The sequence below is a fragment of the Trichomycterus rosablanca genome, chromosome 8 (assembly GCF_030014385.1).
Source record: "Trichomycterus rosablanca isolate fTriRos1 chromosome 8, fTriRos1.hap1, whole genome shotgun sequence".
Taxonomy (NCBI): domain Eukaryota; kingdom Metazoa; phylum Chordata; class Actinopteri; order Siluriformes; family Trichomycteridae; genus Trichomycterus; species Trichomycterus rosablanca.
The window spans coordinates 16058806-16084661 of record NC_085995.1 but is presented as its reverse complement, the minus strand read 5'-3'; the positions used below and the strand labels follow the sequence as shown (position 1 = coordinate 16084661).

The 25856-nt window shown below is 37.9% G+C and overlaps 1 protein-coding gene across 1 annotated transcript; it reads left to right on the top strand.

Moving 5' to 3' along the window:
• The first annotated feature begins 142 nt into the window (after positions 1-142).
• Positions 143-24505, top strand: aga (aspartylglucosaminidase). Its single transcript, XM_062999884.1, has 9 exons — positions 143-280; positions 2072-2225; positions 2723-2835; positions 6691-6803; positions 11553-11661; positions 15590-15665; positions 17153-17260; positions 18216-18349; positions 24267-24505. Exons 1-9 carry the CDS (start codon positions 172-174, stop codon positions 24365-24367), a joined length of 1017 nt encoding a protein of 338 aa, XP_062855954.1. The 5' UTR covers positions 143-171; the 3' UTR covers positions 24368-24505.
• The last annotated feature ends 1351 nt before the right edge of the window (positions 24506-25856 follow it).

Genomic DNA, 25856 nt, shown 5'->3' with positions numbered 1-25856 from the left:
ACTGTTTTAACAATACAGAGTTTGGCAGTGTGTAGTTTAGAATGCTTGCAAAATAAAATAAGACAGCCAGGTCATGTGGTTAAATAAGAACTTGTAAAGTGCAATAAGTAAGGACAATTATTTTAAAGTCGTCATAAAGTTTTTATTTTTATTTTAGTTTTTGTTTCCGCCATGATGACAGCACTTTTAGTTTTTTTATTTCTAGGTTTAATTAACACTAATCAGGCGCTTTTACCACTTGTCATTAACACTTGGCATTTTGAGAATGCCACAGTTGCAGGTAAGTTATAGTAAAGGAATACTGTATTTCAACCGTAATCTGTATTTACAAGCATACTGATTACCACTAACAATAATTTTAACATGTTTCCCAACACAGAAGTAAACAGAAAACTTGTACACTTAAAACTTACTTAATGGAAGTGTAAAGAGCACTTGTTGGGCTGACAGCAAGCATTTATTTAAATTGTTATTGAGTTCAAACATTTACAGTTATGAGTTATGCAGCTTCTTTGGTGCCTCAAACTAAAATAGTGTGGTTTTTGGAGTAAAACAAGTCAACACAAACTTTGCCTATAACTAACAATAGTTCTGGTAATACACAGTAAAAATGTCATGCCATTGTACATGCAAATATTTGGACACCATATCAAATCAGATGATAGGTTTACATTTACATTTAATGGCAGATATCACTGCTTGCTTTCTGTTTTCTGTTGTCCTGCAGGTCATTTGCTGTGTAACTTTGATTGGCTTTGCATTTCTGGACAGCATAGAACTAACTAAAAAGTTCTCTTTTCGTTCTGATCTTAACTATACTTTCACAGTTTCCCCTAACTGTTATTTCTAAATGACAGTTTAGACAGTGAAAGGTAGGTGTGGTAGTTCTTTAATTTTTATAGTCCTTCCTTTAATTTTTAGGCATTTAGTAGTTTAAAAAGTCAGAGAATGTGCTTTGGAATTATTATTAGCTTACAACTGCTAATGACAGTTCTTGACCTGTGTAATGGCTCAGTTAAGGCTCAGTAAGTAAGTTCAGAGATTTCCACTTTTGCATCTAAGTGTATGTCATAGTTGTCCTGTGATTGCAGTCTGCAGCTGCAGCTTTATTTTTTGTAACTGAATTATATAGGTATATTTCCAACTACATTACTGCTTTAAGTAAATGGAAAAATAACTTTTAGAAATTTTTGGTCAAGACGTACATATACAACCTATTGTGGAAAGTTGTAAATGATATGTTTTACTTTGTGGAATGGCAAGCTAATTCAGCTGGTTGCTTAGTAACTATAAGCTTTGGCAAAGATTATTTAGTTTTATTGTATATATTGTTCAGACTCCTATAAGGAATTGCACATTAAAAGTGAAGATTCTGGACCTGTCATTGTTCCAAATTGTTCCAGCCTGACATGCATTTATAGGGATAAAAAATGCTAATATAGCCAGTGGGCATCCTACAGCCATGCCTTTTAGCCATTTTTAAATATTTTTTTCTTTAAAAAGCTTGATTTTGAAAATTGTTTCAAGACAATAATCTTCACTTAAATGATATGATACTTATTGATATAATATGCATTTTATTATTTAATTGCATAGCCATCACATGATGACAGTCATTAAATCAAGGTAGTAAGCTGTGTTTATGATTGTGACTGGTGAAGATTATGGTGGCATTAAGAATACTTAAAGGCATATTTGTAACTATCAGGAGAAAATAAAGCCGATGTGCTAGTGTGTTATTGTCCACTTTTACTTTGTCAGTTCACATTGTTTGATTCACTGATCTTATATTTAACCCTATTTTCAATATTAAGGATAATAAATATTGACCACTGCACCTTTAAAGACTTTTTTTAAAGCTATTTTTAAATACATTTTATTCGTTTTGTGGTTGCTTAGCTTTTGTCTGTAATTTACTTTGCATGACTGTTGTACAAAAGCAACAAACACTCACCTGTTTGGCTTGTGCCTGTGACCAAATTAAGGCCATGATGTCATTTGTGATGAGATACTTCCTTTTGTGTGTTAAACATTGTGTATTAAAACATTATGGTTGCATATGTCTGTATAGCATGGCGTGCCGTGCAGGAGGGTTCCTCTCCTCTGGATGCAGTGCAGAGAGGATGTGCAGAGTGTGAAGAAGAGCGTTGTGATGGCAGTGTTGGCTTCGGTGGACATCCAGATGAGATGGGAGAGATCACACTTGATGCTCTTATAATGAATGGGTAATTGAAAGCTACTGTGTGGTCCACCCTGGTTCTGATTCTTGACCCTGATTCTTGACCCTTTCCTTAACACTCTCTTACTCTGTTTTTGGTATTCACTTGTTCTTTATTTTCTGTTAAATCTTACTTGACAGTTTCTGTCAGTGGTTATTTTCCAAACATGTTATTGCATTTAATCTCTTAATCTCATATTCATGCATAAGTTCTCTTGGTTTACTGTTTTTAGACTGTCATGCTGTTGACAATTGCTGGTAAAATGCATGTAAATGCATCATTTAATATTGGGATATTTTGTAATGTCGTGCATGCATGCATTTATCCAAAAAATTAGTAGCTCTTTAAATAAACATAATAATTTATTTAAAATTATTACACGTATAAAAACACAACCACAGCAAGGCTTCATATTAATATAATTGTTATGCCTGTATTCTGTGTCCATAGCATGTGTTATGTGAGGAAGTCATTAGTTTAAGCTTTCGCTGTCTGTTACTTAGAGATACAATGGAGGTGGGTGCAGTAGGAGGTCTCAGGAGAGTGAAGAATGCAGTGGGAGTGGCTCGAGCCGTAATGGAACACACCCAACACACCTTTTTAGTGGGCGAATCAGGTAAAGTGTAATTTTTAAAATAGTTACTAAAGACCCAAAACATGGTTTAGTTCCAGCCCTGCTCTCACTTCTTATGCTATATATGTTACTATATAGGGCATCTTACTACCTCGTGTCCTATTTTGGGAGATTTTTTTATTAACACAAATATTGTAATTTGTTGCTGAGGGTCATTACATCCTCATTGTTTATCTTTGTAGTATGCATTTTTACATTTTCTACAATGTATGTCTTGGTTTGTCTGGTCAACTTAATTTAATTTGCTAATATATGTCAATTTCTGCGTTCAGGCCTGCAACACATTCTAAAAAATAGTTTGGATAGTAATTTAGGTCTAGTAATAAGGTAAAGAAACTAAATTATTATGTGATTTTGAACAGTTGATGTCAACTGGTGATATTAATAATGATTTGGAACAAAACTGTATCCACGAAAGGCTTAGTCTTCAAGTCAGAGATGGGCAGAGCATCTCCAGTTTGTCAACAGATGCATAATAAAGTTATTGAAATGTTTAAAAACTTATGACCTGCCATTGTCTATTTCAATATCTTGTTGTGCATAAACGTTTCATTTGGCATTAGAGAGTAATTGCCTCTAATACTAGATGATTCAAGTATTTCAGCTAAGCAGTCATGTTCTACTGGTTGTTGTAAGTCAGAATCTAGAAGTAATAATCCCCATGTTCTTGTTCCAGAACACCCACGGCTGTTGTCCCCTTCTCAGAGACATACAAATGGAAAGTTATGTTGTACCTGGGCAGTCCTAGAGCGGAAGCAGAACAAAGAGCAGCCTTTAGATGTTGAAAAGCCAGTTTCTTATCTTTAGTCGAGACAACAGGTTCATGTGGGCCATTAGTGGAGGAAGGTCTCAGCAGCTTGACATAGAAAGAACAGTCTGGAATCTACTACCTGAAGTAATTTATTAGTCCAAGAAAACTTAACATAGCCTTTGTGGGGTTTGTTTTGGAGAAGGTGTTAATTGGACAGTTGTCTTTGGCCCCATTTTAGGATAAAATCCAGATAAGACACAGACTATAAACACCATTAAAACTTAGACCTTAAACCTACATTTTGCAAGGTGGTACATTAGGGATCTGGAAACATGCTCACAGAGTTCTTTGCTTTTAGCTGAGAGCATAAGATTATCAGCGTAGGTCAGTAGGACAAAACCCTGTGGTACAAAAAACCTCCCAATGCCTCACCTCTTATGGCAGCAAAAACAGCCAGGGACAATGAAGCCTTAAGGCATACAGGTCCAAGTGTGTAATACTTTTAAGGCTGCAAGTTAAGGGGTTAATTGGATTAGTCCTACCTCATTACTGTGGTGAGCCCATAGATGTTAAGAAATATCCTATAAATACTCAAGTATGCTCACGTTTAACACATTCTGTGGAAACGTCAGTAAACCTAGTTATGTTAGACACTATTAAATGACCATGCTCAAAAAAATAGACAGTCCCATCTTAAACATCAAATCTCTCCCCAAGAGAATGAAGGGTGAGTTTGAAATCAATTTTGGGCATTAAGAAAATAGAAGCATCACTAGAACTTCTTATAGATAAAGTGTGTTTTATGGCATGTGGTTGGAATCCCCTCATTACCCACAGAGAGCACAGTTCTGTGTATAACTTTCCATTAATTGGCATAGTAGCATCTGTGTCTTTTAGAAAGACAAAACATTTGTTATTTATCATCAAATCCATGACTAGTAGTGCTAACAATCTTGTGGAAAGTGTTGTTGTACAAGACCAGCCAACAAGTTTGTTCTGACCAGCTTTTTAAAGCACAACGACCTGGCCTTCCACAATCATTACAGCTGCCCTTCCTTTTATGTTTACAACAACTGATGGTTGACAACAACTATTTTTTAGATATGCTGGGTGGCGGTGGTGGCAAATGTAGTGCTTCAGTTACTTTACTTTCTCCTACCCTTGTGGTAATAACTGCATAACCCCAGGATGGCATCTTAAAACATGAAAATGTGAGGGTATCATGTCGTTAAGATAAGTTCTCATAAACAACCTTCTAAAAAACATTGAGGTGGGTTCATCAAGACCCTGCTTATAGGCATGAGACAAATTATGCTGACCAGCATTATTGGAAAGTACAGTACAAGCTCTTAAGCTTTTCACCATGCTCTTAACATGTTTAGAATCACTTCATGCATAATCATTCACCTACCTTATCATGTACTACATCTAGGGCTGGAACAGCTTTTATTAACTCTACTTCTGTCACATGTTTTTGATTGACTCTTATTAAAATACAGTCATGTGAAAAAGTTAGGACACCCCATGAAAACCTTTTGTCTTTTTGAACATATTTAAACATATGGACATTTGAGCTTTATTTGAACAGTACTGAGAGATGGATCTAATCTTTATTCAGGATGTCAGAATAGTTATACATCAGAGTGGGGAAAAGAACTGAATCAATTAAGTATACAAGAGTAGGAAACTAAAGAGGACATGTATGTGTGTATGTGTGTGTGAAAAGTATGTGGACAGCAAGATATTCAGCACAAAGTACACTTGTAGCCAAGCATTAACAGAATATCCTAACAATCCTAACAAATGTTTCTCGAAGAACGATTGGAAGGGATTTGCATATTTTTTTCTTTCTACACTACATAATTAAATGTATCAGGAAATCTGGAGGAATTGTAGTGCGTAAAAGGCAAGGGCTTATGCCTAGATGAAAACCTGTGATCTTTGATGCCTAGATGAAAACCTGTGATCTTTGATCCCTCAGATGACACTGCTTTAAGAACCGACATTTTTCAATATCTGATACAACCACATGGACAGGGGATTACTTTGGCAAACCTTTGTTAAGCACTACAGTACAGAGTTACATTCACAAATGCTGCTTAAAACTTTACCGTGCAAAAAAAAAAAAAAGCAACTTTTGCATCTGGGATAGACCATCACACAATGGAAACATGTATTGTGGTCAGATGAATCAGTATTTCAGACCTTTTTTAGAAGAAATGGTCGGCATGTGCTCCAGACCGTGCGTGTGAAAAAGCAAAGCAGGCATCTGGGATAGACCATCACACAATGCAAACATGTATTGTGGTCAGATGAATCAGTATTTTAGACCTTTTTTAGAAGAAATGGTTGGCATGTGCTCCAGACTGTGCGTGTGAAAAAGCAAGGCAGTGGAAGAAGGGGATACGGGTACAGGACTGGCCTGCCTGCAGTCCCGATGTGTCCCCAATAGAGAATGTGTGGAAAATTTTGAAACGAAAAATAAAACAATGACAAGCTTGTACTGTTGCACACATTACAACATGTTTGCAGGAGACATGGTCATCGCTTGCTTTCCTTGTTGCTTAAGCAACTTTTAAGTGTTGTGAAAAGGAATGTGAACATTACAAAGTGGTAAATGCTTTACCATGCCAACTTATTTTTAGAATGTGTTGCAGGCCTTAAATGCAGGAATGGATGTTTAACAAATTGAGTTGACCAGACAAAATGTAAAGTATCTTGGATTTATATGGTATGCAATAAAATACGTTTAATTTGCGTTTTCCCTGCTGTTTCAACTTTTTCTGATTTGGGGCTTTACAAAACTGAGTTCTTTGGCTTTAATGGTCAGCATTGTTGTTTTCGATCTGTCACAAAATTTCAAATTAGTTGCCTGGTTCTAATGGTGCACATAACCATGACCTGCCTGGAAGGAGTTGTAGTAATCCAGTATTAAGGTGGCAAGACAATCACTGAGTGGCTTTACATAAGATAAGAATGACGGCTGGTTATCCAGAACTATTTCTAGGTCCTCTACATTTTCAAATTGTTCGAGTTTAGCTTTGTCCAGCCAAAGTAAGTTATTTTATTTCTGTTGCTAAATTTAGCATCAACATTTGCTGAAGACATGGGCTTTAAATCTGAAAGTTTGTCCACGAATGAGTCGATAAACACTTTCTCACAGTGGCTAAATAAGAAGTGCCAGCCCAATTACAGAAAGGTAAGCAGTGCTTTAATTTGTACTACTAAATGATATATTAAATAAACAAGATTTTTGCAATTTTATCTTATTTCAATTTAATTTTACTAACTTTTGACACGCATTCCTTTTTAACGGTAGCAAATTAAGCTCAAGGTTTGCACGAGCGGTTGAAAAATATACTGGCCAGTAGTGCAGATGAGCTTAAAACTCAACATCTCAAACTATAATTATTTTTCCAGTGAACATGTATTTTGGGGGGGCTTGTACAGAATCAACAAAGCTTCATTTTTTTTATTGTGCCACCAGCCAGCTATTGCTTTAATTTATTGAGTTACTAGTTTGTTGCTTTGTTAATATTTGTCCTCAATTAATTAGCTATAATTATTGTTTGGCAACATTAGGGCTGGACGATATTGGAAAATACTGACATTGCAATATATATATTTTTTTTTCTGCGATATACAGTGGTATTAAAAAAAAATAGCAGTCCAACACCATTAACTTGATAAATCAGTGTTTTTACTAGAAATGCTATTTCTACATAGCTACTAACTTGAAAGTGTAGTAGAGTATTGAAAACAAAACAAACCCAACAATTAGGACATGCATGCCGCTCATTCTGAGTAATCGAAGCATTGATTGAAAGGGGGTTGTTCAAAATAATAGCAGTGAGGAGTTTAACTGGTGAAGTCATTCATCCTGCAGAAGAACGGGTGTCAATTTTGGCCCTTAATTAATGTAGGAGGGTGGCAAATGTTGGACAGGTTGGTCATAGCACATTTCCTTCTGAAATACTGGGTAAAATGGGTTGTTCCAGACATTGTTCTGATGAACAGCGTACTTTGATTAAACAGTTGATTGTAGAGGGAAAAAACATACAGAGAAGTGCAGCAAATTATAGGCTGCTCAGCTAAAATGAGCTCAAATGCCTTGAAGTGACAACCAAAACCTGAAAGAAGAAGGAAGCGTGGAACTACTGTTCGAATAGATAGAAGAATAGCAAAAATGGCAAAGGTTCAGCCAGTGATCACCTCCAGAAAGATCAAGAAACATGTGAAGTTACCAGTAAGTACAGAAGATGATTAAGTGAAGCCAATTTACCAGCAGGAACTCCTTGCAAAGTCCCGTTAAAAAGACATGTCCTGAATGGGTTCAAATTTGCCAAGGAACACATTGACTGGTCCAAAGAGAAATGGCTCAACATTTTGTGGACTGGTGAAAGCAAAATTGTTCTTTTTGGGTCTAGTGGCCATAGACAGTATGTCAGACAACCCCTGAGCACTGAATTCAAGCCAAAGTACACTGTGAAGACAGTAAAGCAGGGGTGTCAAACTCACGGCCCGTGGGCCAGATCCGGCCCGCCATGTCATTTTATGTGGCCCGCGAGAGCTTAAACGACTGTACAATTGTTGTGATGGTTCGAGTCGTTACAGAGATGTACTTATAATTTAATTGACTTTTACGGCAAAAGAACGCGGGTAGTAATGTAAACAATAATAATAAATATAAATAATTATCTTGCAGTATAATACCAAAGCATCGTCTGTAAGTAGTGGCGTTTATATTCTCAGTTGTTTGTAAATGTTTAGTGAGTATATCACAGCGTTTTAGTTACAAATTTACCGTAATTAAATACAATTGTTACTATAGCAATTAGTATTTTTACACAAAATGCTAACTCCTTAGCGCTATTTTACGTTTGGTTAAATCTCATATTGTACCAGATGTAACACTTGACTACAGCTGTGTGCTTGTACTGTATTAAGTTTTATTGTTTCTATTTTTACTTCATTCTGGTGCTCACAGTGTATCACACAGCTGGGAAGCAAATAAAACCGACTGTATTCTGAAGAGAGCTGTCTGTCTGTGTGTCTAGCAGGGAAAGGGGGATAAACTATTAGTGAGGGCAGAACAATTTTCTTAAAATACACTGTAAAAGCCTACATTAACTGCATCTCTCAAAATGCATGCTGATTTTGTGACCTGCAAAGTGACACATCTCGCCAGTAGATGATGTTAAGAAATATTTACACATAATCCCAAAATGTACAAGAAGATAAGTAAGAAAATTAAGCAGAAGGAGGAAATTTAATGAAAATAAAAACAAGTTTGTGCTTCAGGAAGAGAAAATGGTGCATCTCTTGTGTTATGAGGCTGTGTCTGTGGTAAAGGAGGACAATATAAATGCAGAATTTAGCCTCCAAGAAAAACAACAGACTGCAATCACAGCAGAATACGTTACAATCGGCCCTTTGAGGGCCACAATAATGCTGATGTGGCCCTCGGTGAAAATGAGTTTGACACCCCTGCAGTAAAGCATGGTGGTTCAAAATGATGATATGGGGATGTTTTTCATACCATGGTGTTATGCCTATTTATCACATACGAGGGATCATGGATCAGTTTAAATATATCAGAATACTTGAGGAGATCATGTTGCCCTATGTCAAACAAGAAATGTCCTGAAAATGGGTGTTTCAACATGACAATGATCCAAAACATCTTGGTTACAGACAAACAAATTTGAGGTAATAGAGTGGCCAGCCCAATCCCCTGACTTCAATCCCATAGAGAACTGGTGGGCTGACATCTGAAACATCTGAGTTTTTTTTTTTAGGCAAAACCCAAAATTGCAGAAGAACTGTGGAATGTAGTGTAATCATCCTGGACTGGAATACCTGTTCAGAGGTGCCAGAAGTTGGTCGACTCCATGCAACACAGATCTCGGAAACAATTGTTCTGCCGCTAAATATTAGTTCAGTAATTTAAAGTAAAGTGAAACCTCAAACATTTTCAGTTCATAAAAACATTTTTTAAGAAGTTTTTAAAGAAAAATGCTGGCACTGCTATTTATTTAAATAGCCTAATATTCATTTTTCTTAACTTTCTGTAAAGTATTAACACAAACTGGCTAAATTTTGTTAATGTTTTGAATTAGAATTCAAAGTGTAGTATTTTCAGTGCATTTGCATTTATGGAAATGAAAGTTATTATAATGATTTTGTGCTTTATTCACTTTTTTTAAATCACTGCTATTTTTTTGAACATCACTGTATATTACAATATTTTAAAAAGGCAGGAATTTCATCAGAAGTTACTGATCCAACATGTCATAATATTAATAATGCATGTTTCTTACCCTAAGTAAGAGACTCATCTGTGAATGAAGAAAGGTGGTGACTAGAAGGGATACAGGAAATTAAGAAGCTATGTCTTTGAACTCATGGTTAAAACATAATTCAACTAAACAAGCATCAATATCAGATTAGGGGAATAACATGAGTGACATAATGAGTCATTTAACATTTTGTTATACAAATAAAACCAAAATTAAAGCCGTAAACATCATTAAAACTAAACTATACAAATAAACCCCTGGTGGTATGCAGAAATACAACTTAAAGGTAATTTGCTAAAAAATTTTTGCTATAAAACTACTGACTTGTAATAAGCTGTATTAAACGTATATTAAATAACAATATAATCTTGAGAAAAATATGTGCGTGATGGTATTACATATCGCATATTAAGCGATCCGATCATGTTTTTAAAACCCTATTTGGTAACTGTGTAAACTGGTATCATATCTTTCGCGAGGTGAAAAGTTACTGTAGTAATGATTTCTCTCTGTCTGACTATTCTCATACGGTGAAACAATGGCAAAAGCATCTGAAAGAGGTTTTTGCTTTGGGTAGTGTCTGGATCTGTTGGTGCTGATTTAAATGGTCGAACAAATTAGTCAAGTTACCTTGTTTTGTGGCAGGTACTGTTGACAAATTACCTATTTTTGGTCAACATCCTTTTCTGTAGCAGAAATAATTCCATACCTATGACATCTTACATGTGCAATCAGAAACTGCATGTCACTCCCAACAACTAGCAACAAAATCTGTGAATTGAAAATTGGAGAATATGATATTTGCCAGATATAATCTGCCTCTGGTAGATATGCCATGGAAAATGAGAACCATTCAAATTTTACTTTTGTGTAAAGCAGCAAAAAAGTTGTAGCATGACATGTTTTTAATTTATTTTAATTTAACTTAAGTGACGTTGGGCATACACATCTTAAATCCTAAAACGATATATCTTTGTGTGCGTATTGAGATGCAGCCCTCCAGCTTACGTGTAAGCAGTGATCTTTTGCTCTGTGTGCAAATAAATACACAATTTATATTATAACAATATATTTAATGTTAAGTTATTTTATGCACTCTATTAAACAGTACTTATAATTTAAGGGTTTTATTTTGATTTTTTGATTTATTACTTATTTATTATTTATTATTTTTTTAATTTATTTATTTATTTATTTATTTTTGACAGTTTGTTCACTCTGACATTCCCATCCCTGATCATATCGGCCAATCAAGGGTATTCATGCTTGAAATAACCTAAGTCTTGCCAGATTTCTGACATGTTGTATCCACAATCTATATTTCACTGTGCTGTTTACAGAAGGTTTAGACTGCAATTTGTTCTATGGTCCAAAAGATATAGTCACACCTTACTGAAATGCAATTGCACTAGAAACAGTCTGCACAAATTGGACATATCATCCCATTTTAAAAGCTTCATTACAGCAGAACATCAATTTCTGCCAGGTAGGGATTACATGAGGTTACTGATAACACTACTGCTGTGCACTGAGGGTTTGATTATTCCACACCTATAACAGCAGGAAGGATAACGTTCACAGTTTTGTAACACTGATGCCTAACAGTTATTGCTTGATTATTCATTTGAATTTTGTTTTTTTCTCTGCAGAATGTTTTCCCTGATCCATCATTGTCCTGTGGGCCTTATCAACCCAAAGCTCAACTGTGGTCAAAGCCACAGCACAGATTAATAGACCTTCGGTCCCATGATACTATTGGTAATGATGATATATTACATTTATGTTAGTTTATTAATAAACTAACAATCACACTATCCTATTAGCAGAAGGATTTCACTTGTAATTCCATTTACTATGTGTACAGTGTATCACAAAAGTGAGTACACCCCTCACATTTCTGCAAATATTTCATTATATCTTTTCATGGGACAACAATATAGATATGAAACTTGGATATAACTAACTGAGTAGTCAGTGTACAGCTTGTATAGCAGTGTAGATTTACTGTCTTCTGAAAATAACTCAACACACAGCCATTAATGTCTAAATAGCTGGCAACATAAGTGAGTACACCCCACAGTGAACATGTCCAAATTGTGCCCAAATGTGTCGTTGTCCCTCCCTGGTGTCATGTGTCAAGGTCCCAGGTGTAAATGGGGAGCAGGGCTGTTAAATTTGGTGTTTTGGGTACAATTCTCTCATACTGGCCACTGGATATTCAACATGGCACCTCATGGCAAAGAACTCTCTGAGGATGTGAGAAATAGAATTGTTGCTCTCCACAAAGATGGCCTGGGCTATAAGAAGATTGCTAACACCCTGAAACTGAGCTACAGCATGGTGGCCAAGGTCATACAGCGGTTTTCCAGGACAGGTTCCACTCGGAACAGGCTTCGCCAGGGTCGACCAAAGAAGTTGAGTCCACGTGTTCGGCGTCATATCCAGAGGTTGGCTTTAAAAAATAGACACATGAGTGCTGCCAGCATTGCTGCAGAGGTTGAAGACGTGGGAGGTCAGCCTGTCAGTGCTCAGACCATACGCCGCACACTGCATCAACTCGGTCTGCATGGTCGTCATCCCAGAAGGAAGCTGACGCACAAGAAAGCCCGCAAACAGTTTGCTGAAGACAAGCAGTCCAAGAACATGGATTATGGGAATGCCCTGTGGTCTGACGAGACCAAGATAAACTTGTTTGGCTCAGATGGTGTCCAGCATGTGTGGCGGCGCCCTGGTGAGAGGTACCAAGACAACTGTATCTTGCCTACAGTCAAGCATGTTGGTGGTAGCATCATGGTCTTGGGCTGCATGAGTGTTGCCGGCACTGGGGAGCTGCGGTTCATTGAGGGAAACATGAATTCCAACATGTACTGTGACATTCTGAAACAGAGTATGATCCCCTCCCTTCGAAAACTGGGCCTCATGGCAGTTTTCCAACAGGATAACGACCCCAAACACAACCTCCAAGATGACAACTGCCTTGCTGAGGAAGCTGAAGCTGAAGGTAAAGGTGATGGACTAAACCCAATTGAGCACCTGTGGCGCATCCTCAAGTGGAAGGTGGAGGAGTTCAAGGTGTATAACATCCACCAGCTCTGTGATGTCATCATGGAGGAGTGGAAGAGGATTCCAGTAGCAACCTGTGCAGCTCTGGTGAATTCCGTGCCCAGTAGGGTTAAGGCAGTGCTGGATAATAATGGTGGTCACACAAAATATTGACACTTTGGGCACAATTTGGACATGTTCACTGTGGGGTGTACTCACTTATGTTGCCAGCTATTTAGACATTAATGGCTGTGTGTTGAGTTATTTTCAGACTATAAATCTACACTGCTATACAAGTTGTACACTGACTACTCTAAGTTATATCCAAGTTTTATTTCTATAGTGTTGTCCCATGAAAAGATATAATAAAATATTTGCAGAAATGTGAGGGGTGTACTCACTTTTGTGATACACTGTATATGTAAAATACTCTTGTTTAGTAGAATGCTTATTTTCTAGAATACATTTTATTATGTAATGTTATTGTGATCATTAAAAAAACATGTGATTTGGATAGACAGACACACTAGGATGTCCAAGTTAATGATCAGTTGTCCACATTACTCATGTCTATATTCAGATATACAGTGTATCACGAAAGTGAGTACACCCCTCACATTTCTGCAAATATTTCATTATATCTTTTCATGGGACAACACTATAGACATGAAACTTGGATATAACTTAGAGTAGTCAGTGTACAACTTGTATAGCAGTGTAGATTTACTGTCTTCTGAAAATAACTCAACACACAGCCATTAATGTCTAAATAGCTGGCAACATAAGTGAGTACACCCCACAGTGAACATGTCCAAATTGTGCCTAAAGTGTCAATATTTTGTGTGACCACCATTATTATCCAGCACTGCCTTAACCCTCCTGGGCATGGAATTCACCAGAGCTGCACAGGTTGCTACTGGAATCCTCTTCCACTCCTCCGTGATGACATCACGGAGCTGGTGGATGTTAGACACCTTAAACTCCTCCACCTTCCACTTGAGGATGCGCCACAGGTGCTCAATTGGGTTTAGTCCATCACCTTTACCTTCAGCTTCCTCAGCAAGGCAGTTGTCATCTTGGAGGTTGTGTTTGGGGTCGTTATCCTGTTGGAAAACTGCCATGAGGCCCAGTTTTCGAAGGGAGGGGATCATGCTCTGTTTCAGAATGTCACAGTACATGTTGGAATTCATGTTTCCCTCAATGAACTGCAGCTCCCCAGTGCCAGCAACACTCATGCAGCCCAAGACCATGATGCTACCACCACCATGCTTGACTGTAGGCAAGATACAGTTGTCTTGGTACTTCTCACCAGGGCGCCGCCACACATGCTGGACACCATCTGAGCCAAACAAGTTTATCTTGGTCTCGTCAGACCACAGGGCATTCCAGTAATCCATGTTCTTGGACTGCTTGTCTTCAGCAAACTGTTTGCTGGCTTTCTTGTGCGTCAGCTTCCTTCTGGGATGACGACCATGCAGACCGAGTTGATGCAGTGTGCGGCGTATGGTCTGAGCACTGACAGGCTGACCTCCCACGTCTTCAACCTCTGCAGCAATGCTGGCAGCACTCATGTGTCTATTTTTTAAAGCCAACCTCTGGATATGACGCCGAACACGTGGACTCAACTTCTTTGGTCGACCCTGGCGAAGCCTGTTCCGAGTGGAACCTGTCCTGGAAAACCGCTGTATGACCTTGGCCACCATGCTGTAGCTCAGTTTCAGGGTGTTAGCAATCTTCTTATAGCCCAGGCCATCTTTGTGGAGAGCAACAATTCTATTTCTCACATCCTCAGAGAGTTCTTTGCCATGAGGTGCCATGTTGAATATCCAGTGGCCAGTATGAGAGAATTGTACCCAAAACACCAAATTTAACAGCCCTGCTCCCCATTTACACCTGGGACCTTGACACATGGCACCAGGGAGGGACAACGACACATTTGGGCACAATTTGGACATGTTCACTGTGGGGTGTACTCACTTATGTTGCCAGCTATTTAGACATTAATGGCTGTGTGTGGAGTTATTTTCAGAAGACAGTAAATCTACACTGCTATACAAGCTGTACACTGACTACTCTAAGTTATATCCAAGTTTCATGTCTATAGTGTTGTCCCATGAAAAGATATAATGAAATATTTGCAGAAATGTGAGGGGTGTACTCACTTTCGTGATACACTGTACCTGCAGGGCATTAGTGATTCTCCACAGAGCTACTTCAAAACAGTTATTTACAGTGTGTTAACGCATGATTTCATTTTAAGAAACATTGAAATATTACAGTGGAAAAGTTTTTGTAACCCATTTTAACCCATTCTTCTATGGCTATCAAAAGTCCCATTGTCCTGTTTAGCAACTATACCATATATTATTTGCTGTTGGAATCTTTTATGATAACCATTAGTGGCAGGCAAAATTACGTCAGCTACAAATAATATATTAAGTATTTATTTCATTTATTTACTTGTGAGATCCACCTATGTGTATTTAATAAATGTTACATTTGTTTGTACACTTTAAAATTTAAAAAAGATTTTAAGAGATTTATCTTTACTTTTTAAATAAAGTAAAAGACCATCTGTGGTTTTGAATTGAGCCCACAACTTCAGAACACTGTAAATTTCTTATATAATTATTGTCTTGATTAGGAATGGTTGTGATTGGACAGAATGGTCAAGTGGCAGCTGCAACCTCAACCAATGGAGCAAACCATAAAGTTCCTGGGTAAGTAATAACCTAAAAGCAGATATTGTTATAGGAAAACCATACATTATGTAAAACTATTTACTGTATAGTGATGAATAATTATGATTAAGTTTCATTATTCATCCAACTGTATTTTATTATATGTGGAAATAATAGCTTTGTCAAAGTAATAAAGCACAGCAGGTCCATAACTAGTGCGTGAAGGGCCACAGACTTGCATTATGTTGTCAAGAAAAAAAAAACAGAATTATAACAAACATTAATAATTGATTTCACAAATATGTTAATGTAATGTTAGACTTAATATATGCTTATGCTGAAATAGACCCTTAATATTCTAGAGCAGGGGTTCTTAAGCTTTTTTTCTCCTAGACTCCCCTGTGTTCAAAAGCATTTTTGGTGCCCCCTTGACATGGGTTGTGATGTTATGCTTAGACTTTTAGTGAGGATGACAAAATGTATTGTCCTTTTTCTCATGAACGTTTTGATGAATCCATTATGAAGGTATAAATCTTGGATTTTCTGATTTTGTTGTTTTTTGACACTTTTGATACACTGTAAATACTAATACAAAAACACTAAAATACAATTAAAAAACAGTCAATTAAAAATCAATAAAAACACAATAAAACCTGCACTTTACTTTTAGTTCTTTATTGTTTCCTTATGCTTCTTAATCGGGGAGATGCTTGATCTTGGAATACCATATTCCTTAGCGAGTTCAGTAAGGATGCATTCACATGCAAGAAGTCAAATTTAGGTTAGTTTACTAGGGTAGGGTGGCAAGATGTCTCAGTGGTTAGCACCGGTGGATAGTCGCCTCACAGCAAGAAGGTCCTGGGTTCGATTCCCAGGTCCTTTCTGTGTGGAGTTTGCATGTTCTCCCCATGTCTGCATAGGTTTCCTCCGGGAGCTCCAGTTTCCTCCCACAGTCTAAAGACATGCAAGTGAGGTGAATTGGAAATAACAAATTGTCCGTGACTGTTTTGATATTAAACTTGTGAAATTATGAATCTTGTGTAACCAGTAACTACCTGTTCTGTCATGAATGTAACCAAAGTGCGTAAAACATGATGTTAAAATATTAATAGATAAAAAAATAACTACTGTGCATGTGCAAAATACAACCCAAACAGTTTCAGATGCCACTAATTAAAAAGAAAGGTAGTAGTTCTGCTCCATGAAAAGTACCTCTCGAACACAGATTTTAGATTTTATAGCCTGTGTTATTTAAAGAAATTCTTGGACATGTGAAAGAGTTCTTGCTGTGTCTTTAAAATTTAGGACCAAATGTATAATCTGTGATATGCAAGATCTTACACGTACTGTCATCACATGCATATAACAATACCATAGTGGATAATCCACCATGATGATCATGATGACCCCGACGATCCTACAAATGTTATTATAAAAGCTCCCCAATCTTTTACTGAGTTTTACTGAAGTTTTTGAAGTTTGAACAGTGCTTACTTGTTATATTGTGTGAATGGCTGTGTCTTCAGACGTGTTGGAGATTCGCCAATAGCAGGAGCAGGTGCTTATGCAGACAGTTTAGCTGGGGGTGCGGCAGCTACCGGTGATGGAGACATCATGATGCGCTTCCTGCCCAGGTAATTTGCATTTTTTTGCAATAAAACTTAAGTGATTGACCACTGTTTTAGTGTCTGTTGTTCCAAAATTCTTTATTTCTTTATAAATTTCTTTAATTAAGAGTTTTGACAAAGCCAACCAACATCAGCATTTTATAAATAAATATTATTATAATATTACAACATATTTTAAAAATGTAAAACTAGTGTTATTAAGTGTTAGCATGAACTGTTAAAGTGCAGTGTTGCTTGTGGTCTGCCTACTAATATAAAACTTGAGGGATTGATTGTGAGTTTCAGGTTTGTTTTTACCTTGCAATTTATTTATTTATATTTATTTTCAGAATTATTTATTTTTCAGTAACCACTTCATCTTGGTCAGGGTTTTGGTGGATGTGACATAATCCAAATATCTAGAGGCAATTTAGAGAAAATCCGAGTAACCAGAAAAAACCCACACAAACACATGCAGAAGATGCAAACTCTGGAGAACTTTTTACAGACAGTGTCTGGTAGCAAGAATCAAACAGTGGTGCCTCCCCCACCCTGACACACACACACTACTCCCCTTGTGCTATAAGCGCACAAAAAGTCTAATGGTGTTCTCAATGCTGAGAAATACAGGCAGATACAGTACTTCTCTATATTCTAAGGCAGGACAATGAAATGTCATTAAGAACTATCTTTAGCATCAAAAAGGAGTCCTGAATGTGATGATATGGCTCACGTAGAGCCCCGATCTCAACATCATTGAGTCTGTTTGGGATTACATGAAGAGACTAAAGGATTTGAGCATGCCTACATCCACAGAAGATCTGTGGTTAGTTCTTTAAGATGTTTGAAATAACCTTCCTGCCAAGTTCCTTTAAAAACTGTCTGGACTTAATTTAGAATCCTCTATTGTTGATATACATTGCATTTTGTTAAATGATAACACAATGGATGTTATACTTTCTAACATTGTCTATGTTTATAGTTTTTTAGCAGTAGAGCTGATGAGGTCTGGGATGGATCCCTCCACTGCCTGTAAAACAGCCATCTCCAGAATTAAGAAGCATTACCCATATTTCTTTGGGGCAATTGTCTGTGCCAACACAACAGGAGGGTATGGTAAGTTGGCATAAAGAAAAGTATTGTGGTATTTAAGTCAAAGTTGCAATGAATTTGGTCAGATATCTGAAGATCATTCATGATTGCTGACACAACATAGTATTAAAGTAAAAAAGAAACCTTAAACGTCAGAAGTTAAATTTAACCAAGTAAACATATTTTTAATATTGCCGATGTCAGTTCCTTCATACAAAAGTTCAGGTTTCCTTTTGTTTTGTTATCTTTACCATTAATGCACATTAGACAACTTTGAACAGGTCTCAAGCTCTCAGCTCCTCTATTGACCCGTTATTAACATCCAACATCAAATATTGCTGTGTCTGTGTGGGGTAAGGCGGGGGAAAGGTTATAGGTATATATATATATATATATATATATACAAGGGGTTGGACAATGAAACTGAAACACCTGTCATTTTAGTGTGGGAGGTTTCATGGCTAAATTGGACCAGTCTGGTGGCCAATCTTCATTAATTGCACATTGCACCAGTAAGAGCAGAGTGTGACGGTTCAATTAGCAGGGTAAGAGCACAGTTTTGCTCAAAATATTGCAATGCACACAACATTATGGGTGACATACCAGAGTTCAAAAGAGGACAAATTGTTGGTGCACGTCTTGCTGGCGCATCTGTGACCAAGACAGCAAGTCTTTGTGATGTATCAAGAGCCACGGTATCCAGGGTAATGTCAGCATACCACCAAGAAGGACAAACCACATCCAACAGGATTAACTGTGGACGCAAGAGGAAGCTGTCTGAAAGGGATGTTCGGGTGCTAACCCGGATTGTATCCAAAAAACATAAAACCACGGCTTCCCAAATCACGGCAGAATTAAATGTGCACCTCAACTCTCCTGTTTCCACCAGAACTGTCCGTCGGGAGCTCCACAGGGTCAATATACACGGCCGGGCTGCTATAGCCAAACCTTTGGTCACTCGTGCCAATGCTAAACGTCGGTTTCAATGGTGCAAGGAGCGCAAATCTTGGGCTGTGGACAATGTGAAACATGTATTGTTCTCTGATGAGTCCACCTTTACTGTTTTCCCCACATCCGGGAGAGTTACGGTGTGGAGAAGCCCCAAAGAAGCGTACCACCCAGACTGTTGCATGCCCAGAGTGAAGCATGGGGGTGGATCAGTGATGGTTTGGGCTGCCATATCATGGCATTCCCTTGGCCCAATACTTGTGGTAGATGGGCGCGTCACTGCCAAGGACTACCGAACCATTCTGGAGGACCATGTGCATCCAATGGTTCAAACATTGTATCCTGAAGGCGGTGCCGTGTATCAGGATGACAATGCACCAATACACACAGCAAGACTGGTGAAAGATTGGTTTGATGAACATGAAAGTGAAGTTGAACATCTCCCATGGCCTGCACAGTCACCAGATCTAAATATTATTGAGCCACTTTGGGGTGTTTTGGAGAAGCGAGTCAGGAAACGTTTTCCTCCACCAGCATCACGTAGTGACCTGGCCACTATCCTGCAAGAAGAATGGCTTAAAATCCCTCTGACCACTGTGCAGGACTTGTATATGTCATTTCCAAGACGAATTGACGCTGTATTGGCCGCAAAAGGAGGCCCTACACCATACTAATAAATTATTGTGGTCTAAAACCAGGTGTTTTAGTTTCATTGTCCAACCCCTGTATACAGTGTATCACAAAAGTGAGTACACCCCTCACATTTCTGCAGATATTTAAGTATATCTTTTCATGGGACAACACTGACAAAATGACACTTTGACACAATGAAAAGTAGTCTGTGTGCAGCTTATATAACAGTGTAAATTTATTCTTCCCTCAAAATAACTCAATATACAGCCATTAATGTCTAAACCACCGGCAACAAAAGTGAGTACACCCCTAAGAGACTACACCCCTAAATGTCCAAATTGAGCACTGCTTGTCACTTTCCCTTCAAAATGTCATGTGACTCGTTAGTGTTACTAGGTCTCAGGTGTGCATAGGGAGCAGGTGTGTTCAATTTAGTAGTACAGCTCTCACACTCTCTCATACTGGTCACTGAAAGTTCCAACATGGCACCTCATGGCAAAGAACTCTCTGAGGATCTTAAAAGACGAATTGTTGCGCTACATGAAGATGGCCAAGGCTACAAGAAGATTGCCAACACCCTGAAACTGAGCTGCAGCACAGTGGCCAAGATCATCCAGCGTTTTAAAAGAGCAGGGTCCACTCAGAACAGACCTCGCGTTGGTCGTCCAAAGAAGCTGAGTGCACGTGCTCAGCGTCACATCCAACTGCTGTCTTTGAAAGATAGGCGCAGGAGTGTTGTCAGCATTGCTGCAGAGATTGAAAAGGTGGGGGGTCAGCCTGTCAGTGCTCAGACCATACGCCGCACACTACATCAAATTGGTCTGCATGGCTGTCACCCCAGAAGGAAGCCTCTTCTGAAGTCTCTACACAAGAAAGCCCGCAAACAGTTTGCTGAAGACATGTCAACAAAGGACATGGATTACTGGAACCATGTCCTATGGTCTGATGAGACCAAGATTAATTTGTTTGGTTCAGATGGTCTCAAGCATGTGTGGCGGCAATCAGGTGAGGAGTACAAAGATAAGTGTGTCATGCCTACAGTCAAGCATGGTGGTGGGAATGCCATGGTCTGGGGCTGCATGAGTGCAGCAGGTGTTGGGGAGTTACATTTCATTGAGGGACACATGAACTCCAATATGTACTGTGAAATACTGAAGCAGAGCATGATCCCCTCCCTCCGGAAACTGGGTCGCAGGGCAGTGTTCCAGCATGATAATGACCCCAAACACACCTCTAAGACGACCACTGCTTTATTGAAGAGGCTGAGGGTAAAGGTGATGGACTGGCCAAGCATGTCTCCAGACCTAAACCCAATAGAACATCTTTGGGGCATCCTCAAGCGGAAGGTGGAGGAGCGCAAAGTCTCGAATATCCGCCAGCTCCGTGATGTCGTCATGGAGGAGTGGAAAAGCATTCCAGTGGCAATCTGTGAAGCTCTGGTAAACTCCATGCCCAGGAGAGTTAAGGCAGTTCTGGGAAATAATGGTGGCCACACAAAATATTGACACTTCAGGAACTTTCACTAAGAGGTGTACTCACTTTTGTTGCCGGTGGTTTAGACATTAATGGCTGTATATTGAGTTATTTTGAGGGAAGAATAAATTTACACTGTTATATAAGCTGCACACAGACTACTTTTCATTGTGTCAAAGTGTCATTTTGTCAGTGTTGTCCCATGAAAAGATATACTTAAATATCTGCAGAAATGTGAGGGGTGTACTCACTTTTGTGATACACTATATATATATATATATATATATATATATATATATATATATATATATATATATATATATATATATATATATATACTGTATATACAGTATATGGGCACTTGTTCTCCTCAGTCAGGGTGGCCGGTGGTGCAATCAGCAGAGGGGTTGCTGGGTATCATAATTATATAGACTGGGAGAAATACATTTATACCAGTTATATGAATTGTATAAAAAATGCCAAATGCCATATAGAAACACTTTCACAAGTGGCCTAAGATCTTTGCCCACCACTATACAGCACCTATGTGAAAAAGTAATGTCTTAATAACTGTTTTTGCCAGCTTTTAGCAATTTAAAGCTTGGAGATTCATCATACTTAGACTATCTTTGTTTAATATTACAAGTCATTTGATGATCTGAAATACATAGCTAAAACAAATATGCAAGTAGTAGATGAGTTTGGAAAATAGGCAAATACTTTTTAACAGCACTGTAAACTGCAAGTGTAAGGTCCAGTCACAGCATCTCATAATGCCTAGTTCACACTACACGATCTTTGGCCAGATTTTGCTCGGCGACCGGATTGAGATTTCTAGCATGTCAGATCTCAGTTGCACGTCTGGCAGTGAGTGCTCTGTCGAACAGCCAATGAGAACACAGGATATGGTGTGAGGGGAAACACACGAGAGGAGTGTAAACAGGTACATAATATAGACAGGGACAGCTCTTTGAAATGAACTAAAGGAACCCGAGTCGCGTGTTTGAAAAGCTAGGGAGCTCTCTACATATATTTTTATTTTATAATGACTAATTATGATTAATTCCGTCTACTGATGCGAAGCGGAGTGGGTGAAATACAGCCGATTAGAACTGCGCAGTTATCACGGGGAGCGAGCGACACACACACACACAAACACACACACACACAGATAAAGAGAGCGCTAGTAGTATTATGACAAATAATTGAGAAAAAACTCGTTTAATGATGTTAAATCTGATTGGTTCATGGCGTGTATGTTTTAAAGCAGAAACAAACACATCTCTGCACAAGAGAGGATTTTTATGAAACTTAATGCAATGCAACCAGTCTGTCTCTTTCCTGTAGTTTCCTTTTAAAATAAATCTTTTTTGTTGTTTGAATTATGCCTACATTTAAGGCAAGGTAGCAAAATGTTCATGATCGTTCATCATTGATATTAATATCGGGGCTGTCTTATACTGAGCTAACAGTTAGCTTTTTGCCATTCAAACCAATGGGATGGGATAGCACAGTGCGCAAGCATGTCAACTCACAAGCTCGATTTTGCAAATAAAAACACATGTGCAAGTTTATACAAGTTCAATAATCATTTATTTACGTTTGAAAATAATTCTGTTTCTCCGCACCGTCAGCCATGTTTTAAGCCAAGGACACTTCCGATGCTCACTCCTCCTTCTCGGGAGCGCGCATAGGATGACGTAAAACGCGTCTATGTAGAGCGCGCACTAGTTTTTGTGTTATCACCTCAGTGAGCACCTCCACAACCAATCAGTGAGCTCCAACCGCCTACCCCTCCCACCCCTCCCTTACTGTGGATGCGCGAATGTCCTAAAGTCTCCGTTTTTAAGGTAAACCCGAAGCAGAAATTTGGCGCTTCACATTTTTTAAAAATACCGTCACCATTTTTAAATACCGCGGTATACCGTAATACCGTCATACCGCCCAACCCTAGTTTATATCAGAATATACCGGCACACACACAAGCTTTACAGTATTTCTGACCTGATCGTTCTCTACAAAACACCAACGTTGCATTGCAAAAATATTAATTAACCTCCAACTCACTATACTGTAGAACAATCCATACTGTTCGTGTTGCCAAATCCACTCAGATTCATTTATTTTTCCTCCTTGATTTTACGCTGCACATCAGCGCACAAACTTTGATCACTCGCTACTTGTTGACGTGCATTTTTGGACGTGGTATCATTAAACCCCTCGTCACTTCTCGCGTTTGTTTTCGTGACAAAACGTAGTTTGGGAGACCAGAGAAGCTCGCCTGTGAATCCAGTTGGTGATAGGTGTAGTGTGAAACCCCCCATCGCCGATCAGTCGTGTAGTGTGAAATACACACCGACCTGAAAGACTCCCGAGTGCAAAAGATTCAGTCGTATAGTGTGAACTGTACAGCGACCCGACAAATCAGAAAGTCGTGTAGTGTGAACTTGGCATAAGTGTTCAAGGTCCCAAACAGCAATACAAAAACTATACGGCAGGGTGTATAGACTATTTGGCCACTGGTCAATAGTACCAGAACACCAAAGGCTTGTTGGGCATCCCATTTCAAAACTTTTTCACCAAATTTTAGAATGTGTTTAGTATTTTGTGCCCATTTAATCAAAAGCGGTCCTCCACTTTTGTACAGGCGCCTTGGGCTACTAACCAGGGTTCTAACATAGCGTTTAAGACCTGGCCTTTTTTCACCCAGCAGACTTTAGTGGCCAATTTTGTCTGCTGCAGGCATTGACAATTGTGCCTGCTAGTAGGCGCCCAGCCGACCAGAAGGGCTGAGATTGTGGAGTTTGGCATCCCAGGGGGGGGTAGGGGGGGGTTGTTCATTCCTTAGCTTGTGTGTCAATAATAATTAATGATTGTTTTATTAAAGGTGCAGCTTGTAACAAAGTGTCCGGGTTCAGCACTTTCTCCTTCATGGTGTCCAATCCACAGACCAACAAACCTGTTCAGATGAAAGTTGACTGCTTTTAGTGCCTCATATTATAAACAACTAAAATGATTATCATGTGCACATAACGTGATATAACTGTAATGTGATTTTAAAGCTATCTTTCTGCTTTTATATAGGAATAAATGTATAAAGGTATGTATGTATGTATGTATGAATAAATTAATTTGCAAATACTGATTTCCAGAATATTTGTCTTTATTGGTAATAATTAGAAACCAGAACAGGCTTCCAGCATCAGTAACGTTTCTGTTTAAAATTAAAATTAAAATTTTTAAATTAAATACTGTCTAGCATTCAGATAAGAATTAAGAAGTACCAAAAGTCTAAATAAATGACTGTAGGAAATAATTATACATTTATAATCGTTCACTTTCACCAACCACTTTCAGCTCATTGGGATCTTGATGTGTCCATTGCCAACCTAAACACAGGGCACCAATTCAGCTTGGTGCCATATACACATTTATATACGCCTAAGGGCAACAATCCACCTTTTGCATGTTTTGGGGAGATGGGAGACTTAAGAGTACCTTCAGGTAACTCAAATGAATAGGGAAAACATGCCAAAACATCTCAGCTGTGTCACTGTGCTGCCCCACCAGTTGTACATGTTCAAATGGTTACAATTTGTTACAATTTGTTGTTTCTGAGGACCTGTGTTTTAATTTACAGGATATTTCTTCACACATGCTAGATAGTGTCAGATACTTGGGAGTGTAAAGGTCTAATGTAGACATGAATTTAGGTTCCAAGTGCACTGTTGTCATTGACAAAAAATCAGGATTAAAAGGAGATAAAATAAACATTTAAAAAAATATCAAAAAGTATACTTTTAATAAATACATTACAATAAAGTATACTTTTAGTTAAAATTAAGTTTCATTTATTTTAATATACTTCTCAAATACTTGTTTTCAAATAGATGTTTGGTATATTGTTAAGCATGTTAAACAAATGTTATAGTAATTAACTTAAAAAACACTTTTAACACGTTATACAAAGGTTTACTTAAGTGTATTTTTTCTAAAAGGGACTTACTGGTACACTGCTCTAGAAAAAAAATGCACTTAAGTGTATTTAAAATATATTGAGATTTGTCTAAGTATACTATAAATAACCTCACATACTGTATATATATATATATATATATACTGTATGTCTGTACTTATTTCAAACATGTTAAAATATAAAGTAAACTTTTATCATACTTTTGAAAAAAAAGTATACTTCATGGTAATGTATTTATTAAAAGTATACTGCTATAGAAATTCACATGAAGCACTTTTAGCACGTTATACAAAGGTTTACTTAGGTGTCTTTTTCATAAAGTTACTAACTGGTACAATAGTAAAAAGTTTGTCATATTAAAATATAATAATTTTAAATATATTAAGTGTTATTTATTTTAATATGAAAAATCATATTAATATTAATCATAAAAGAACATATTAAAGTACTTTTTAATACTGTTATGTATTTTACTTCATCATCAACTGATGTGTTGTTGTG

What these genes read in the sequence shown, in the direction of transcription:
- aga (XM_062999884.1), top strand. Translation starts at nt 172, where the DNA reads ATGATGACAGCACTTTTAGTTTTTTTATTTCTAGGTTTAATTAACACT. An exon ending in GCAAACCATAAAGTTCCTGG is followed by an intron (nt 15,666 to 17,152) that starts GTAAGTAATAAC and finishes CTGTGTCTTCAG; the next exon opens with ACGTGTTGGAGATTCGCCAA. An exon ending in ATGATGCGCTTCCTGCCCAG is followed by an intron (nt 17,261 to 18,215) that starts GTAATTTGCATT and finishes CTATGTTTATAG; the next exon opens with TTTTTTAGCAGTAGAGCTGA.